Consider the following 21,167-nt stretch of genomic DNA (forward strand, 5'->3'; position numbering starts at 1 on the left):
AACCGTTATGTAGTGTAATGGCAGGGGAAATATAGGTGAGATGTTGGGTTGCTACCTGAACCTATATTGGTGTGCCTATATGGAACATAACAATTACTGTAAAACATTGAAAATGTATAGATTTACTACCAGCAGCCACTATTATGAGTACCTAGTTTGTCAACGTGACAGTCTACAGTAAGGGGTCAGTGGCAAGGAAGCATGATGATGGTTAATCTCGGTTTCTCTGACCTTCTTCCAAGGATCAGCAATAAATATAGCAGGTATTAACCCAGCACTTCATTTGTATGCCTAAAATAGCACCATAGTGTAGCAGGAAATAAGAGCAGCAGAGGCGGACCATGGTGATGAAGAAGACTTAACAGCACATTTGGCTGTTTATCACACAAAGACATACTCTCCATGGAGAGGCCAACGGTATATGCATGTATGGTCACGAAAACATGATTCTGAACCAGTTCTAAGGTATTAAACACCTTGTCTCTAAACACACTAAAGAAGAAATCCACAAAATGAGACCTTCGCAGAAGCCCCCACATTTGTCTTTGCATGCATTCTTAAACTACAACAGAAAAACTGAAAGGCCTGGGCTAAGAGAATAAACGTGTCGTAAACAACCTTCAACCTATACAGCACTTAGGCCTCGCTGTTAATTTAATCATTTACCTTAAAAGAAAATGTTGAGTTGAGCTACTTTTGTGGACTGAAATGCTGATAGCTTGAAATCCATTATAATGAGTTTGAGAGCAACTTGTCCTTAACCTATCCCATCAGTACGCTTATGTGCTGTTAACACACCAGAAAGATCACCTGTTAATGGAACAGCTGAAGAAACCTGTACCTTGAAGATCACAAAGAACCGCAAATAGCACTATCAACGTCAAACAGTAGAACTATGAACATCATATTCGTTGATCATTTTCAACATATCTCGTTCTCTACCTGGAAGGCGTGGTTTTGAAGAAAAATGTATACTACAAGGCTATGTGTTTGGATGAAAAGGCTCAATGTACTTTATTAGGAAGTAGGGGTGGTCGCATATGCAGCCCATCAAAGATGGAGGGAGATTGTTGAGACCAGGCTTCAGTATGAATTTGATCCTTCAAGGTGAGTGAGTTAGCAGTACAGAAGGGTAATCAGCGTGTGGCCATTCATAAAATAACATGAAGTAACCACACTGTACAATACCGATGACCCAGTTACTCACTGATGAATGATCTCTTCAGGAGAAAAATTGGTGATGCATCTAACGGCGGTTGTCTTTAAAGAGGTAATGTGCTGCTTTAACTTATTATAAAGAACCATACTGGTGTTACAGCAAACACATCTTGGATCGAGGCAAGCAAATGTATTTAGCGATTTGTATATGTCAGTCTACTTGACACTCATCAAGGTGAAGTCTGAAAAGCTCAAGATGAAGAAATGCACTCAGTTATGTCAAGTGGTATAAGGCTCAATATTTCTCTGCTGGCAGCACTGATAAACAGCAGCATTTGAAGAGGAATGGAAAGACCAGGAGTTGACAATTGAAACATGGTGTCTGGGATTAAAAGAATGGAAATTTCCACTGAAGTACTTGGCTTAGCTCTTGACTCTGATGGCAAGAGTATGATACCATGTGTGCTGAAACTTGGATTGATAAAGGATGACAACAATACCAATCATGTCCCCTTTCCAGAATCGATGGTGATCTAGCAGGGATCATTAGTGGGGATCAATACAGTGCTGTGATATCCAGCCAGAAATTATACTACCATCTGGGCAATTATGTAAAGGACAGAGTAGTCCCCTTACTTTAATGCCTCGTCAGCACACCAAAAGGTCAGAGGAGTGAAAATGCAGTTGCTATATCGCCCGGAGCTGAACGACATGAGCAGATTTTTGTGGGTGCATCTGTGACATCAGTGCTCCAAATACACCCCCCTGTAAAGTCAAGGACCTGGCACCCAAAGGCTGTAACAGAAAATGTTTTAAGGCTTTTCTGTGGAATCAGGTGCCCCTGAAGACTAGAACTAGGACTGGAGGTTGTGTTGAATACATATACACATTTTAACACTTGACAGCGAAGGCTCCTCTGGTAATGTCCAAGGATTTTCAATTGGGTAACAGGACCATCAAAGAGCTGAAGATGATGGAACAACAACAAAGTGATGGTAGACATTTTTAGGTCTCGCCTAGAGTGGAGTGCATAAGCACTTCTCTAGGAGAAGGCTCTTGGAATCACTTCAGACTTCCAAGAGCCTTCGCTGTGTGGGTGTGCCTCCTCCCACACATCCCATTGGCCTTTGCGTGTGGCTTTCAATAATTGAAAGCACGCAAATGGCCAAAGACGAGTGCTTGTCCCGCCTCTCCTCAAAACTTGCACTCCCATGGCCTAGGGGTCTCGGGAGCGCGCAGGGTGCCATCTGTTTGGGATCAGGTTTCGATGGCAGCTTCATCAGCTGCATTCCTTGCAGCGCGCGCGCACCACTCCCGGACTTGTTTCTTGAACTGTAGGAAGCGCACAGGGTCAAGCAAATGGCGAAGCTGTTCATCCGGCTTGCTCAGTGTCAAACTGACACTTAATTGGGCTGTGTTCATAGGGTTTAACTGCACCATCTCTGCAGGAAGCCGCGCTGCGTAGCCGCGCACGCTCTAAGTGACGTGAATTGTGTGCAGGATAATGGTTCCCCAACTGTTCCGAGTGGGCCTGTATAATGCCATGACGGGCTTCCGCTGACAGCATGGAGCATGCGTCAAAATGGGGAGCGCTTCTGGCTCCCGTCAGAACCCGAAGTGGCTTTTACCACCTGCAGCACGGGCTTCTATGTGGAGAACGCAGGGCTTTAACAGCCACGGGTTGACGATGTCTGCTGAGGGAAGCGCCATTGGCCCCACTGCCGCTCATCTCCGGGTGCTTTCAGGCTGTCACGGCTAGTGGTTACAAAGTTCACTGTTGTTTGGAAAAAGACTGGTTTAGACTGAGCTTTTCTTCGTTTATTATCACCTCTGCCTCTCAGTGAGCAGCCCATTCACTTTTTCATATGTATTGTGGAACCTGATGGATCTGCGCTTCCAGACTTGACATACGTTTACACAGGCTGCCTCCTCCCCCACACACATACACTTCCACTACCCAAGACGATTCACTGCTGAATATCAGCAGCCACACTCCAGCCCAATGCCAACAGACCACCTTAACTCAAATCAATAAGTATCCCAGAACGTAATCGGCACCCGGTCAACAAAAGAAATACAGGGCCATACAAATATATAAATATTATATTTAAAAATGCTCTTGAAGTGACAACGCATACAGAGAGGTTTTGTGCCGAGTTGGAGTCTCCTGGGAGGTGGGGGGGTCCTATCCTCTGATGCCCGAAGGGGCCTGTGTTGCACCTCTACATTAAGTAAATGGGTACTGCACAAGCAATGTATCTTTTACTCACACGTGATCTTTTCCCCCTGGAGGAGGAATTGCTCATTACCAAGATTACCTCGGGGTGACCTGATTTCTTGGCGCCCCACTGGGGGCTGTATCGCCAGTGCTGTAGGGCTGTCTGCTTGTTGGAGTAGACGTGGTTCCTGGGGGTTCTGCATCTTATCTGTTGATATCCTGGTTTTAGGTGTTGGGGTGCTGTTTTCCTAGTATTAAAGGGTGTCCTGGTGTGTGGTGTTGGGGGGGGGGGGTGCTTATCCTGATGTACTGTTGCCTGGTCCAGCGGTGTTTGGGTTCCTCGAGCTGCGGCATGATTGGGTTTGTGGGGGGAGCACTGCCCCCATACCCTTGGAGTTCCTCTGCTTCCTTGACAGAGGAGTGCTGAGCACCGCTTGCTGTCACTGACAGCCCTCCCATCCTTCACCTCTATGTGCCTCTGTTTATCAAACTGTAATTGGTTAACGGGAGCCGGCTGCAGACAGTATGCGCAGGAGGCATGGCGCTGGGCTTTTCCTTCTGTGTGCTCTGCGCGCTGCATCTGTTTCATCCAAGGCATTACTTCTGCAATCTTTTTACGTGTTTTATCTTGTTAGTGCCCCCGTGCATTGGAATAACGAGGTACTCTTTTGTGCATGTTGGTTTCCGGTCTGGTTTGTTTAGCTTTATTCTCCCATTCTATGCAAGCGTTGCTTGTACTTTGCTTCCATGACTGGTGTGCATTTCCATTGCATTTTCACTAGTGTGTTCAGAGTTAAGAATGTGTTCGTGCTGTACAGCTTTCGAATCCCTTTGCTAAACCGGTTCCAATAGTTCTTTGCAGTATGTCTGTCTGATCTCTGCTTGGCAAAAGACACACAATTGATGGACAGAATGCAGAACAAATCAAAACATTCACCCCCAGTCAAGAGATCTGGGTTAAATCCATCATTCTTTTGCTCACCATGCCACCCCAGTTTAGACCTGGCCATATGAAAATCAGTCTAGACTTTGTGCCTCATGGGAACAGTCCAGCCCGAACTGCCAAGCCAGGTCCTCCCTGGACCGGAAACAAGCATCCTAGGACCGGTTTCGGTGTTTCACCCCTCATCAGCGAGGATAGCTTGAATGCAGTGGCTCAGTGAGCCCAGGACCCACGTCTGGGCATACCCGGCACCCTTAGGGCGAGAAAGCAAAAGACACAATTGATGGACGGAATGCAGAGCAAATCAAAACATTCACCCTCAGTCAAAAGATCTGGGTTAAATCCCTCATTCTTTTGCTCACCATGCCACCCCAGTTAAGACCTGGTCCATCATTTGTTTGCTGATCTCTGCTTGGAGCAGTTGGACACTCTAGTCCTTAAGATTCAAAACACTGCGACCTGAATTTTTCAAGTTCAAGGTGATGGTCTGGGACAGTTTGGTTTCACCAGCCTGATGGATGTCTCATGATACCCAGATTAACCTACATGAGCACCTGTTGGAAAAGTAATCCATATTGATGGGTAAGCTGACACTCACGTGGAATTTGGCTTCAGTTTGAAAGGACGATTCAAGTTTTGAGGTGTGAATAAAAGAATTGTTTTTCATAAACGTTAAGAGTCTGGCACCCGATACAGTTCGAGTTGTTTATGTCTCGTTTTGTCTATCGCACTGTAAATCAAAAAGCCTCCAAGATACTTCTGAACCTTGCTCCAAACAGTTACATTAGGCGCTTGGCAGCGTGAGCAAAGAAACAGATGCCTGTACACATGCTTGCCATGAACATTACAACTTTGGCTTTGAACAAAATTAAATTCTGAATAGTTAGGGTTTTTATCCGTTTAAAGAAATGTGGATATTACTGGGAAAGGTTAGCCAAGATTGGAGAATCTAAAGGATGGGGCCTGGATTTGAGAACCATTAACTCTCCATCACCTGCAGGTGAACTTGCAAGGCTATTTGAATTTTTTTTCCATTAAGAAGAGTTAGTTAAGCACTAATCCGCAAACATATTTGTAAAACCTGTAACCTTTTTTAAAATTCCCCTTCTAGTTGCAAATTAGTGTTTGAGTTTCAATTTGTTGTCATGTTATGACATAGGCTTTTGTATCTTGTACAATGTGGTTGTTGTAAGCTGGGATAATGAGAATTGCACGAATGCTGGTTTAAAAGAAGACGTTTGTTGCATTTTAACGACTGAATTGAGCTGACTGCCCATCGAGAGTGGGTAGTCGAAATGTTAATTTTGAATATGACTGGAATGATAATGGTGCTGATGGGTCTTGGCCAGCTATGCTTGAGTTCGAGTAGCATTTGTTCAGACCTTCAGTCATTTAGCCTTAGGAAAGTCAACCCTATCATTGTTTTAACTTGTAAGCAGTTGTTTATTACTTTAAATGTGGAACCGCACGAGTGTAGCATAGTTTTGTAGCGCTCCGTATGCAGCTCCAACTTCTCCCTGGCATATCGAGTTAACACAACTCCGAGATGTAAATCCCACACCATTAAGGCATTCATCAGCTGCTTTGCATAGCTATACGTTTGCCGGGCAATGGATGCCTTTACCTTTTGAGGAAACTTGTTAAAGCTTTTTAGGTTTTGCCACCAAAGAAACCTCACAACTCAATAAAACACAAATGCTCCTACTGACCACACCATTACCAAACCACTCTTCCCTCTTCAATGGAAATGAGTGCAATTCGTTCCTTAGCTTAATGAAAGGTGCTTCAGTAACATATTAATGGCGCGACACAAGTGAGAGTTAACAATAACATAGAAAAAGTAGTGCCATTGATTTTTTTTTCCCTGAATACTTACTGGTACCCTTCATTACTCTAAGTAGAGGTCTTCTTTGTAAAAGTCCTGTTTTCTCGGTCTCTTGGACAGGAAATAACTTAGTGTTTAGGAGTGTGACATTGCAGGCGGGCAAGTAGATAGTTCATTCTGGGGGTCCAGAGCAGGCCAACATTTTAGGACACCCACCCCACTCCCGCGTCCCAAACTGGTTTTTGAATTCTTCCTCAACACACAAAATGTTCCTTCAAAATTGGGTTGTGGAGTGCAGGATTTTTGGATGATTAAAAATAAACTTCTTTATCCTCATTTATGTCTCAGGTATAGCTCTAACTGCTCCCCCCATAACATGCTTAAATAACGTCCTCTAACATTGCTCACAAACACAAGTGTGGGATCACTGCTGTCTAACCACATATAACACCAAAAAGGCGAGAACTATTGGCTATGCCAATGCTTGTTAATTTATCTCAGCCAATTGTGATTGCTCTGAGCTGAATTCCAGGCCATAGTTGTTTTACCCACTATGTCACTCTAGACAGTGAACACCTGTATGCAAAGTGAAGGAGGTGTATCAGGATGCGGGCCGTCTGATGGAGAGTGCCTGGATGCAGCAGGACTGAATTGTTTCTTTGCCACTTTTCAGCTACACCCACCTGCTGTCTGCCCTCACCAGGATTGTCCTCCCTGGTGTCTGGAGACTACAGTTGATTTCCACTACTGAACTACGCATTGGCTTTAATGAGCTGAACTGATGAGTAGCCTGACTTTGAAAATCTGAACAGCAATCAGGTCCTAGGGATACTACCAGATAAAAGTATTTTGCGCAGGGCCTAAGGGCTCTTGGGCAGAAGGTGGATTAGTGCCTCAGCCCTGGAAGATGCTGGCATTTGTTCGGAATGCATGGGAACAGCATGATTTCCGGAGTGGCTTGTTGAACACAGGCATTCCATGGAGGCAGTGATGTCCTGCCTTGATCCACTTACAAGACCTAGATCATAAACATATTGTTTAGTTGCCCTGAACAGGAAGAAATAGATGAAATAAAAGCCATGTTGGGTTGGACAAATGGGCACCTGTCACATTAGCTGGTTAATTGAATAGCACCATCATGCTCTAAAGCACCAACCTTAGTTCAAATCCTCATTTCCCCTCGTCCAATACCCAGCTTAACAGGAAATACTGAAAAAACAATTGCCTTTCAATAAATATATGGCATGTGCTGACTTGTCATATGATACTGTAGGTCCAATATATATCAAGTTTTATACATCCCTCCAATTCAATTTTTACTTACGGAAAACTAGAAATTGTATTTGATGCTTTCTGCACCAAGTATCGATTGACAAGTTAATGCCTTATCTGGTAGAGACATGATCTAGCCGTAGATTCCTAATCTTTCAATTTCCCAAGTGTCAGACTGGATCTGGAAGAACTTTTCTATGAGCAATACCCTTGCGCACTGGTAGGTGGCTTCGGTCGGCTCTCTGCGACATCATCAGCGTCGTCTCCACCGTTGTAATGCCCTCGTCACCTATAGAGGCGCCACCTTAGCGTGCTGACGTCATTAACTTTTTATGACTTTCCATGCCAGGAGCACAGACCCATGAAGTGCACTGACATTGGTGCGTTTCTGAACAACTAGGGCCATGAAAGGGAACAGCTATGACCCTAAAAACCTGCCCGTAGTGCGGGGAGGATGGGTGGGTCGGTAAGGAATCTGCAGCTATACCATGTCTCTAGCAGATAAGGCTTTACCGAAGGCAAGTAACTTGCCCATCGGATGAAGACATCTAGTCGCATATTCTTTACCTTTGAATAGATACCCAAGCAAAACCATCCCCAGGGGAGGGACTGCAGACAAGTTTAGACCAGCAAGTCCTGCAGGACAGAGCGGTTAAAAAAAGCCGCCCTGCAGAATGGACTGTTCCGGCAGTAGTGCTTGGTGAACATGTGCAGAGAAACCAATGTTGATGCCTGACAAATATCAAGGACCGGGACTCCATGTTTCAATGCCGTGGTAGCAGCCTTAGCTCTGGTAGAATGAGCCCTTAAGCCTTCAGGAGGCTGCTTTTTGGCCAGAGGATAGCAGATTTTGATGGTTCTTTACTGCACCGCATGACCCTTCTTCGCTCCTACGTACCCCATGAGGAAATATTTAGTGCGGTCAAGGTAGAACAACAAAACTCTTTTTGGGTCTAGACGGTGGAGCGTAGAAAGTGGGCAGGGTGACATTGTCTAACGTGGAACGATGTTGCCACTTTCAGTAAGAAAGTGGCTCTTGTGCAAAGCACCAACTTATCAGGGAAGATGATCAGGTAAGGAGGCTTGGATGACAGACTGCAATTCGCTCACCCTCCTGGCAGATGTGATTGGCATTAAAAAGGCTATTTTGATGGTAAGCAGCCAGAGGATGCAGTACTGCAAAGGTTCAAATGGAGCACACATCAAGAAGGTGACTACCAAATTAAGGTTCCACTTAGCATGATGAGAGAGGCAGATGGTGAACATATGTACTACAAGCCCCTCGAGAAATTGGATTTACAAAAAAATGGGGGTTGGGATACAGTAAACCGCACTTTTCACTTCTAGTGACTTCACAACACAATGGGCAGTGCAACGATCCGGAAGGTCAAACCCCTAACCTTCCATAACAGAGTCATCTCCACACTAGATCAGAACAAATGATCAGCATGCCCCAAGTTGTATATATAACCAATATTTTCGGCGGTGTTGCCAAATTCCACCTTAAGCCTTGGTTCCAACTTAATGCACAGACGCCATTTCATTTTTCTTTAAAATATTGAAATTATTCGAAGCATTCATCAACTGTTTGGATGCTAGTGCTGGGAATACACTGCATACAGATAGGAGTATCGAATCAGGAGGGAAGATGAACCCAGGAATCATTGAAAGACCAAACTGCTCTATGAGTGCTTCGATTAATTTCGAGAAACCCAATCAAGGAGCCCTGAAGAAGTCTCATGTAAGAGACTAAACACATTGGCGATTCTTTGGCTACTTTTGAAGAATTGGTTTTAGTATAAGAAGAGAGAGAAGATGTGAATAAAATGAATATTTTAAAGAAAATTGAAATGGAGTCAGAGTATTAAGTTCAAACAAAGGCCTCACGTGGAACTTGGCAACACAGCTGAAGATATTGGTTATACATACACAACTTGGGGCGTGCTGATTGTTCTGACACTTGATAAATCTATTTACAATAGGGGATTTACATAAGGAGGGTTGGCCTGGCAGCCTAAAAAAGGCAGACGGGGACAAAAGGTACCATTTGAGAGAGCCCTGAGGAGAGCCTTGCTGGGCAAGGGTCAAAATAAAAAGTAGGACATGAGATAGGGAAGCACAAAGAGGATCACTAGATCTTTATGTACAATACTTTACAAATTTGTGCCACCGGTAGGCATACACAGTCTTGGTAGAGGGATGACTGGCTGCCAAAATATTACAGACTTTGGAAGGAAGGTTGAATGCTATCAACTGCCACAGTTCAATCTCCATGCAAGAAGGCATAGAGTTAACGGGATTGAGTGGAGGACACTTTCCTGCTGCTGTGACAGAAGATCCTCCCAAAGAGGCAGCCTTATCGGAGGATCGATGCTCAACTGGAGACGCACTGAATACCAGACTCTCCGTGACACACAAATGACTTGGGCCCGGTCGCTCCTGATCTTCTTGAGCACTGGGCAGGAGTGGTATGGGCGGAAAGGGGTGTAGGAGGCCTGAGCTCCACTCGAGACAAAAGTGTCTCTGAGCCAAAGCCACCTTGGAAACTGCAAAGGACAAAACTGCTGACGTGCGTTATCTGCAGAGGCAAACAGATCGAACCAAGGTTCTCCCCACTGCTGAAAGAGACCTTGCTCCACCTCCGGATGGAGACACCATTCATGATCCGCTAGGCATCGTCAGCTGGGTTTGTCTGCCCTGGCATTCAGAGAACCTGCAAGGTGTTAATGCACCAGGGATATGCCCTGCTGTTCAATCCATGTCCAGAGACGCAGTGCCCAGTTTGATGATGCACCACATGGCGATGGTATTGTCAATGAACACTTGAACCAGCTTTCTCTTCATATAAGGAAGAAAGGTTTCAACGCCAAGCGAATCGCTCGGAGTTCCAGCAAGTTGATGCGGAGTCGGATTCCGCCGGAGACCAGAGTCCTCTGATCTCCACCTCTCCCAAAAGGCCACTCCATCCCTGGAGTGACGCATTTGTCAGTACTGTGTGATCTGCTTGGGAAAGGGAGAGGGGTCTGCCCCTGACCCAATAGTAGTTGGTCAGCCACCACTGCAGGTCATGTGCAGTTCCGTCGGAGATCTGAACCATGTCAGAGATATTACCCTGATGCTACACACACTGTTACTTCAGGTCCCACTGCAGATCCCGCGTATGTTATCTGGCATGTTTCACAAGCAAGATGCAGGAGGCCATGAGACCCAGCAGCCTCAGTCATTCTCATCGAAATCCAGGATAGAGGCAGAAACATCTCTATCATAGCCTGAATTTCCTGGACTCGCAGCAATGAAACATAGGCCTAAAACAACGATGTATGCAGAACAGCTCAGATGAAAGGGAGTGTCTGAGAGGGAGTGAGGTGTGACTTTCACATGTTTAAAGAGAACCACAGTGAATGCAGGAGGTTTGTCGTAGTCTGGAGGTGAAACACATGATGTTTTGCCAGTGGTGGAGGTAATGGCTGTTCCTGCCACCAACTGGCTGCCCATGATTTTGAACGGCCAGACTAGGAAGGTTTGGAGGCCGAGGGAGCGGACTGATCCAACCTCTCGTCGCCCGACCCAAGCAGTCAGAATGTGCCGTGCCCACGGCGACGCAAAGGTTGCTGAATTTGGGTGTTATTATGACTGGGGTGTGACAGGAACAGCTGAAAGCCCCTTCTGTAGCCACAAAAGGGTCGAAAAGCAGACAGGGATGTGTGGCCACTGAGAGGCCTAAAGACTTGAATTGAGTCCTTAAAGCTTTCTAGGGCCATGTCTGCTTTGTCTCAGAAGAGACGGGTGCCATCAAAGGCATGTCCATGAGGAAAGCCTGGACATCCGCAGAAAAGCCAAAAGTTTGAAGCCAGGTGCGGCATTTAACAGCCACCATCGATAAAATCGATCTGCCCAGTGAGTCGTGGTATGAAGCTCACAATGAATGGTGAACGTTGCTGTATACCTCCCATCTGATATTGCTTGGGAGAGGATGGCCCCGGCCTCCTATGGTACCTATAGGCGTAACGGCCTATTAGGAATGTGGTGTTCACCAATGTCAATGCAAGGCTGGGTGAGGAAAAAATGCTCTTGCCCCAACTTTCCAGCCTCTTGGATTCCCTGTCCAGGGTTCCAGAAGGAACGCGCCTGAGATGATGAGGATTAGACCACCAAGATCTCGGGGGTAGGGTGGGTGGTGAGAACATTTACGTCACCATGGGGAAGGCGATGGCGGCGGGCGATTGTCCTATTCACAGGAGTCCCTGTGCTGGGCTTGGACCAGGTTCCCAGTAGGATATCAGTCAAGGCCTCATTGAAAGGGGGTTCCAAGGAGGAGACACCCGGATGCGGGACCTCTGTCAAGATGTTCATCTTGACTGCCACAGAAGGGAGCTAAAGGTCCAGGACCTCAGCTGCCTTTTGCACCACCACAGCGTATGAAACTCTGGCCTCTGTAGCCACGGTAGGGATATAAAGCAGACCAGAATCTGTAGAGGTGTCCAGTCCACTGAACTCACCCAATTCCTTATACCAGTCCATTTATTCCTCTGGCTGGTCTTTTAAAGGGTCCAGCAACCCCTTCCAATCTTCCTAGCCCTTCAGAATAATGCTGAGAAACTGACCTAGGACCAGAGGGTTCTATCGGCACTGGAATAGGCGTTGGAAGGCGCCGGAATCTGCGTCGGAAGGTGCTAATCCGGCTCATCGGGGATGAGAATGGGGCTGGCGGCATCAGGAGTCTTGGCGTGAGAGCCAGCGCAGGGAAAGGTCGCAGTAGCAAGACCGGCGTCGGTCTGGATCCATTAGCAGATCCATTAGGGGGTGATCAGCGCCAGAGCCACTGGTGCAGAACACGATGGAGCCACCTCTGAGCCTCCAAGGCTTGAAGGGTCAGGCCGCCCAAATATGAGGCACATAGCGTTAGAATTCTTTGAGCTGGGTGGGGGTTGCTCTGGCTCCCGGAAAGGCGGGAAGCGCGGAGCAGACCAAGGCACAAGTTCAGCCGAATGAGGTCTAGAACGCCAAGAATCCTCCACTGGGTCTGCCGACTGACGGGGAGAAGTCAGAGCACGCTTCGACTTTTTGTTTTTTATGCTTCTTACCTGACCGACTCAAAGGCTTTGAGTGAGAGGACAAAGCCTTAGGGCTCCCGGAGCAGTGCCTGGACCTTCCTCCCTATGGGACCAAGGAACACATCCTCTGGAGCAAACAACATGGTGCCAGGCCGCAAATAGCTTTAGGGACCGTTCCCTCAAAGCTTTCAGGGCAATGGTCTGGCAGTGAGAGCACAACTGCGAGTCGTGGTCATGCTTCAGCCACCAAAGACAAACCAGGTGTGGATTTTCTTTTTAAACCTGTCAAAAAGTGAGAGAGGGTAGCTCTCTTAACGGATCTGAACTAACTAGCGTGGAAATAAAAGAAGTGATGTCAAGGCACCGAGATGGCACCTATATAGGCGACTTGGACATCACAGTGGCAAACACGACACAGACAATGTCACGCACAGCTGACCGACATCACAAGCGCAAGCGTATTGCTTGCAGAAAAAAATCTTCCAGATCCAGTCAGACGCCTAGGAAATTCAGAGGTAAGGAATCCGCGGCTAGATGTCTCTATCAGATTGTACAGGATTTTACTCCATATTTTCCCACTGTAAATTTTAAAAGGTTTGTGCTGCCAAAGTTCATCATGCGAGAACTGCGGGGGACTAGTGTTTATCACAGTGCTCAGAACTGTGATCCTTACACGAACAGTGGTTTCCAAAAGGATCAAAATATACTGGTGCATTTGCGATCAGGGCGTTATAGATCCCCTTTAGTTATATTTACTTTCGCTTTTAAAAAAGATTTTTAAAGACAACCACACATCACTGAGCTCTTACCTTCTGACGTCTTCCAGCGCTTCCAAAGGTCCTCAATTGTGATGTGTTTGTCCTCCCTGTGAAGGTGGCTGTGTTTACTCGATGCATCTTTGTACTTCATATCTTCTCTAAGGAACTATACAAAGAGAAGTATTTTAGCAGGAAGTATCTGCTATTCAGAAATAAGGCAATACAAACGAATCAAGGGATACTGATATATTTGTTCTTGTTTTATTAATAAAGTGCCATTTGTTCCTGATGGCCTTCTAAACTTTTGACGTGCATATAGAATTAAAACTTAAAACAAAGTTGCAGTGAAACACATTCAAGAAACGTGATGTCTCTTCTCTGGACACAACACTGACTAAACAGTGACCATGTGATTCATCAGTACGCCGCTGACAGTGGTGAATGCACACCACTGTCAGCGGCGTACTGATGAATCACACAAAAAAGAGGAGTGATGTCAAGAAAATAATATTACTGAGGGTTTGAGGCAACAACAACATAATGCAAACGTTCAAGATGTAGGTTTACGGGCGATAGCAAACGCTGCGACACAAGGCATACACAACTTTCATATTTCAACTCCATTAAATTTCTGTATTCCAACCACGGAGTTTGCTTTTCAAGCATTCAGCAACAATCTCTTGCAGTCTGTATCCCTGAGGTATGCTGGCAGGCATGATGGAGGAAGATATGCTCCTCTGTCTAGCTGCAGCAAAAAGTATGGTAAAGACAAATATGCTCCTACAGAGTATTGGATTAGATAAGTCAGATTCGCAGTATTGCACGATTACCTGCTACACACATTCACTGATTAGAAATTAAGATTACAGGCCTGATCTGGATTATGTTATAAATTAACACTTTAATGCATACATCTGTTGTGGCTCATATTTCCTTAGTTTATATTTATTTTCTAAAAAATCAAAGGGTGCTGAAATAGACAGTGGAGAAAGTGCAGTGCTCAAAGAAAAGTGCCATTCCTGCCCAAAGGAGTGTCACGTGTTTGATGTACAAAGACTTAGGCCAAGTAAACAGTTATAGAATACAGCAGCTAGGTTATAAATGAGTGCACTGCCTAGACATGTCACTATATAGTAGTAAGGGTATTGCCCACCTCAGATGGCCAGCTGCTTAAAAGACCATAAATTAAACATATATTCACAAGTGTATGAGAGGCAACACAAAACTGGATTCACTGTGTTTATACAGTATTAAGCTGATTGGAGAGTCCACACAAAACTTGTAAGATTCAAGTGTTCTTTAATCCAAAGTTCGGTACAACCACAGTCACAGCCAACGCGTTTCGCCCAAACATGGGCTTCTTCAGGGCAAATGGTGTCAGTCAATGGCGCACAGAGGCTGTCGCGGAAAAATGAAGGGTATCATTTAATCAAGGTAAACCTTGCCATATAACGGCATTGAGGCAGTGGAAAGGCGTATGCAGGCATAAGTAAAGTTCTCAGTTTTCAAGAAATCCTGGTTGATTGGATTTCAACCGTTTCAACACGACGGATACCACGGCGCTACAGGCCCCCCATCGAAGGAATTCACACGCGATACCTGAAATCCGATCAACCAGGATTTCTTGAAAACTGAGAACTTTACTTATGCCTGCATACGCCTTTCCACTGCCTCAATGCCGTTATATGGCAAGGTTTACCTTGATTAAATGATACCCTTCATTTTTCCGCGACAGCCTCTGTGCGCCATTGACTGACACCATTTGCCCTGAAGAAGCCCATGTTTGGGCGAAACGCGTTGGCTGTGACTATGGTTGTACCGAACTTTGGATTAAAGAACACTTGAATCTTACAAGCTTTGTGTGGACTCTCCAATCAGCTTAATACTGTATAAACACAGTGAATCCAGTTTTGTGTTGCCTCTCATACACTTGTGAATATAGACTTAGGCCAAGCTTGCAGTTTCATTAACAGACCAAAGTTAATGCCCTGGGACATCAACCATTTCTGCACAGCTGCCGCCTTGAAAGTCTCAGGGTGTGCTACATGAACTAAAGGAAACATGGAAAAAGGTATTGAGCCGAAGGCGTTTGCATATAATTCCCAGGACTATAGAGAGGTAAGCAAAAAGGAAACTGGCAAGAATGTGCAAACACACAGAGAAGGGGCGTACGGCATTGGACATAAGCATGCATTTCCAGTGTTGCCTCTGAATATCAAGATACAGATATGTTTAAGATTGGACAGAGTCGGGACGTAAGAGTAATTATTTACAACACTTTGAAATGGCAAAATTAGTGGTAGTAAGTGTTATACAAAAAAGTCAATATTACTTTTTGTTCAATTTAGAGTGGTCACCAGATGAAAATCAAAGATATGTGGTGCATCCCTATACAAAGAATAACAAGTCATTTGGTTTTTTATGTGAGATACAGAAACTTACGTAGGCTCACCGACGTAGACGTGAAATAACTGAAGGCAGATACTGACCTCAAAGAACATCTTACAGTTTCCGATCTGCTGCCACACCATACACTATGTAACCGCGATCCCTTCAAGCTCTCAATTGTTTTAAATACTTGGACTGCATGCAGCAACTATGCTTGTTACTTAAGCATAAGGTCTTGAAAAGAAGCGTATGAGAATTGTTTTCTCAGCAGTATGAAACAGGATGCTATAAATAGTAAGAATAAGTTATGAAAATCACCATGGACAATCATGTAAGAAACAGTTTATGAGCTCTCTTTGCCAAGAGGAACAGGTACAGAGAAGACATTTCACTTGGGAGTATCTTTTCCCATTTAGGAGTATTATGTTGTTTGAGGCCTTTTACGCCTGATGTCCCGGGACCCGACCTACTATGGATCCTGCTCAGCTGGGCCAAGTGCCTTTTCTGCACTTGGCTCTCAATGGTAGCTGTGGTCGAGCAGACAAGGTTACCTCCGGGAGGACGCAGATACAGGTCAGTGAACACAACTCATAACTCATAGTACAAACAGTACGAACAATAAGTCAATGTCCAGCCAATGACTTGCTTTTATTAGAAAAGTAGTATTTTATATCCGACTCTACACATGCAATGAAATGAGACATTCAAATACAACACAATGCCCCTTGAATTTATGGCTCTAGTAGTTGTTGGGCAAATCCTTGTTCCACCCTCCCCCATGAAATGTGTTAGAGGTTATTCCCCATTCACTGGTGGCCGCATTAGGGAATGCAAACTATTAAGCCGTGCTCAAGAGTTCTCCCTTTTGACCCTTTAGGTACTTAGAGTTAGATGTACAAAGTCTTTTTTGTGGTTGTAAATGGCCTGATTCGCAGATTGGGCCGTCTGTGAACACAAAAAGGCATTTTCAAATCTACAAAGCCCTATTTGCAATTCTGTAACTTGTGGTGAAGAAAGGGCGCATGGCCTACTATCCCTCCTGTTACTTCCAGTAAGCCCCAAACAGCAGGATTGCTGTGAGGTTGTCGGAGGCCACGACCCCATTCTCCACCACTCTGCAAACGCGCCTCCTGGCGCACTACTAGTTGGGGGATGAAGTCCTCTTGGCTCTTGAGGGTCCTTGGGGGCCAACCACCCCTCCTGTTACCTCCAGTAAGTCCCACATAGGCAGGTTGCTGAGGTTTTTGTGACCACGCCTCCTCTCTCCAACACTCTGGTAACGCACCTCCTGGTGCACTACTGATTAGGGAAACAAGTCCACTTAAGTCCTCAGTCCACACTGCAGTTAGTGAAACTAAAGGTGTTATTGTGATGAGCACAAAGAGAAACAAGTCCCAGTAAGTCCCAGCCTTGCCGACAAGAGCAAAAAAGAACAAATGATGGACGGAATGCAAACATTCACCCCCAGTCATAAGGATCTGTGTTTAATCCATCGTTTTTTTGCTCACCACGCCACCCTAGTTTGGACCTATGCAAACAGTTTTGACCCTGCTCTTTATGGGAATAGTCCAGTCCAAGCTGCCAAGCCAGACTAGGCCAGGCCAGGCCAGAAACAAGCCAGGCCAGAAACAAGCATCCTAGGACTGTTTCGGGGTATCACCCCTCCTCAGCCAGGCTAGCTTGAATCCAGTGTCGCAGTGAGCATGAGACCCACGTCTGGGCATACCCTTACTACTTAGGGCAACAAAAGCAAAAAGAACAAATGATGGACAGAATGCTGAACAATGCAATCGCCCCCAGTCACAAGGATCTGGGTTTAATCCATCGCTATTTTGCTCACGACGCCAACCCAGTTTGGACCCAGCCATATACAAACCAAAGAGTAGCAAACCTGTACTGAGCAGCCTGCTGGCCCCACACAGTGCTGGTGTTCATTGTCCCAAGTCCAGAGATGTGCAGGACTTGAATAACACCACCCAGTACCCCGCTAGGCTAAAACCAGTTTGAAAGCGCTGAAGGATTGGGGGTTTCAACTCCTATTAGCGCATAGGGCTCCAATTAGTTGAGTGGCCTAGTACACCCAAGTCTCCTGCCGCCCAAAAGGGGTGCATGAAAAGTCTGTTCCTTGTTGGTATTATTACCCAGGAGTTCTGGCTAAGCCACTGCTCAGGACATCATAGGACGCAAAGCATCTATTTTTTTTTTTTAAAGAAGGCCATGAGACCAAGTTTGTTTCGGTAACCACCTTGGTAAGATCAAACCGGTTAATCTTTCTGAGGGTTTTGAAAATCCTGTATGAATTACCATACCTGGGAAAATGATCTTCAGCTTCTTTCTCAGTGATTCCACATTTAGAATATGGGTTTTAAACTTGCTTTCAAATACTTAAAAGTGCTATTTTACAATAAGTGGTCCTTCAATGGAAATTTTCCGGTCATGCAGGGGGAAATACACGTAATACCACAAAAAGGAGTATGTGAAATAATTAAGAAGTCTCTTTTGTGTGTAAGTTACCTACCATTACGTCTCCGATCATAATGCTCATTATTTAATAAAACCTACATGGCAATTTCCTATAGCCAATAATCAATCACATGTGTTCACCTTATTTAGCTATGATTAGGGATCCCTGTTTTTCGTTTTTACAGATTTTTACAGATAAATACAGACAGAAAAACATTTCTTTTCCTGTCTGTATTTATTTTTAAATGTGGATAAAACGGAAATTGGGTTGTTTTTTGAGCGATTCTAAATTCTGTCAATCATGACTACCAGGCCAATAGCTCCGTTGATCGAAAGGTAAGGGGGTTAAAAAAATAAAGGAATTTTAGTAAAGAGCCTCAAACAGCAATAGATATGCACAACCTTGATATTAACATGTGCATTTAATAAGAGCATATTTTATCATCTGAGTGTGCTTATATCCCTTTATGCATATTTATCGGTCAAATAAATGTAGAAATACACATTTCAGATTCATTTGTTCACAAAATAAATGTGGATAAATACAGATAAAATTAGCAAAAAATAAATATGGATAAATACAGACGGAAATGTCCAAAAAATAAATACCATAAAACCAGGAGCCCTAGCTATGATGAACTCCCAAGGATGTGGAATTCCTATAGCCCAACGCCCGAAACATATGGCCCAACCCCCTACAGCACAAACCCTTTGAATGCCAGTATACTACCACATTATGGATCAGGGAAAGGCATTACCTGCAGTTAAGGTAATATTTGTGTTAATGCTGTTCAAACTTGTATTTATGGTTCACGGATGCAAATACTTTATTATTAATTACTGTGAGTGCTCTAAGTAAATGTTGTAAGCCCAGACTACACTACTGACAGTGGTCCCAGTATAAACATATGTTCACACGTTTTCAATGTTAAGCAATACGAGGCTATGTATAATTCTCCCAGAAAGCTCTGATTAGATGCAAATATTGGCAGAAGCTTGAAAGCAAGATTGATGATTCTTTACTTTCAAAATAAAATGTTCACAAAAAATGCAAAAACATTTCGCTAAACTACGGTAAAATTCTAGGTAACATTTCTTTGCTGCATCATTTAGTAAAATGTGTTGATGTATGCTAGTATTTCCCAAAAATATTCATAATGGAAAATCAGTGTAACCAGTTTTAATAAGATTATGGGAAACCTAAAAAATAAACAAGCATTGGTAAAGCCAGTAGGTCTGACATTGTTGGTCAGTCTTTTGGTTTTGTCAATGCGTAACTTGTTTTGGCATGGTTTTTTTAACACCTTATTGGTGTGGGGGCTGCCAGGCCCTCACCATTATAAGAAACATTGGCAAAAGCAAAAATTGTTTTGGTCTCAAAAAGCAAACATTGCCACAGTAGTTCCTGGCACTGAACAAAACAGTGTGTCGATATGCTCCTTGTGAAAGAACAGAATGCTGTCACTCACAGTGAAGCTGGCTAATAAACAGAGACTTGTGTTTGCTTTGTTTGCCCTAAGTTGGCAGGGTATGCCCAGACGTGGGTCCTTTGCTCACTTTGCCACTGGATTCAAGCTAGCCTGGCTGAAGAGGGCTGTTAGCCCGAAACCGGTCCCAGGATGCTTGTTTCCGGTCCAGGGAAAACATGGCTTGGCAGTTCGGTCTGGACTGTTCCCATGAGGCACAGGGTCAAGACTGGTTTGCATATAGCTGTGTCTGAACTGGGGTGGCAAGGTGAGCTAAAGAATGATGATGGATTCAACCCAGACCTGTGACTGGGGGTGAGTGTTTGAAAAGTTTCAGCACTCCGTCCATCATCTCCTTGTGTTTGATAGACAGAGAGAGACAGCATTTTAATAAACACAAAAGGTCATGGTTAACGCCAGACCTAATTAGGGGCCTAATTATTAAATAAAGTCTCAGAAGTGCACCCATGTCCTTGCATTAAGTGCAGATATACGGCTTTCGTGAGTTCACAAGACTTTACAGAAGTAGACCAAAAAATAGTACTCCTAGAAAATATTTGTGAACTGCATTTTAGCACGAGTAAAGATGCAGGTGTAGATTTGCTCATGCAAAAATCTGAGTGTTTGAAAGTTCACTTCCCCTCCAACCACTTTTTCCCAACCCTGGATAAGTTTATGTCTGCCATTGTCAGGAGTACATTTCCAACCTTTCTCAGTATGGTTCTCTAAGTTTAGAGAAGAGTTAGTGAAAACCCTTAAAACATGCAAGTTAGTAGGTTTGCACAGACTCAAAAAGGCATTCCTGCCCTGGAAATGTTGCTTACTATTACCTTCAGCCCCAGTATGTAGATCTGCAGAAACGTGGCAACGTGAGGGAATTGCTAGTATTGAAAACCTACTATGGTATGAGCCGTGGCATATTCAGAGAGTCTATTTCAGAGCTCTTATATAATGAGATTGCTGCCATAATGTGTTGCCGCATTACATGGCACAAAATGGACAAGTGGATTTTGTTACAGGGCAAGTAGATTTATGAAGCAACCTGCCCTTTGGACAAGTAGATATTTTGTTAAATTCCACACCCCTGACTCCTTTAGACCCTTTAGCTAAAAGTTACTATTTGGGCCCACCCTTTACCAACTATTCATAGAGTTTATAACTAGCATGTGTCAAACGTTGAATTATTTTCATTTCAATATTTTCGGGGATATTTCAGTTTACCATATCATTCAAACATTTAGACAGATCTTTAAGACGGGTTTTTAAAATACACGCACTAATTGTTCAAGATGGCACCGTACTCAATTATTGTTTAAGAAGCCCATTACCTAGCCTGTCAAAAAATATAAAATATGTAGGTGTAGTTACATTTAAAAATCTAAATTGCACTCAATTAATCAGTACTTGTCTATTTTTAAACCTGATTTTATCAGCATGCTTTCACTGTGCAGATAGTCATTGCTACCAAGTGGTCAAATGTCTAAGTGTTACACGTTTATGAAATCCTGACATTATAAACATCAGGTTGGATTTTGGGTTTTTTAGACTGCTTTTAACATATTGAGAATGGACTTTAACACCCCACCCACCATGTAAAGTGGCTGAAGAAGGTACACATGATG

At 44.3% G+C, this 21,167-nt stretch overlaps 1 protein-coding gene across 1 annotated transcript in view; it reads right to left on the bottom strand.

Annotated features, from left to right (window-relative positions):
- The window catches only part of STIM2 (stromal interaction molecule 2), a 567,186-nt gene that overhangs the window by 174,396 nt on the left and 371,623 nt on the right, over positions 1-21,167 (bottom strand). Inside the window, exon 3 of the mRNA XM_085642305.1 lies at positions 13,280-13,394. Coding sequence (XP_085498431.1) covers positions 13,280-13,394 — 115 coding nt within the window. The remainder of the gene's footprint in view (positions 1-13,279; positions 13,395-21,167) is intronic.

This window comes from Triturus cristatus, chromosome 2_2, assembly GCF_964204655.1.
Source record: "Triturus cristatus chromosome 2_2, aTriCri1.1, whole genome shotgun sequence".
Classification (NCBI taxonomy): domain Eukaryota; kingdom Metazoa; phylum Chordata; class Amphibia; order Caudata; family Salamandridae; genus Triturus; species Triturus cristatus.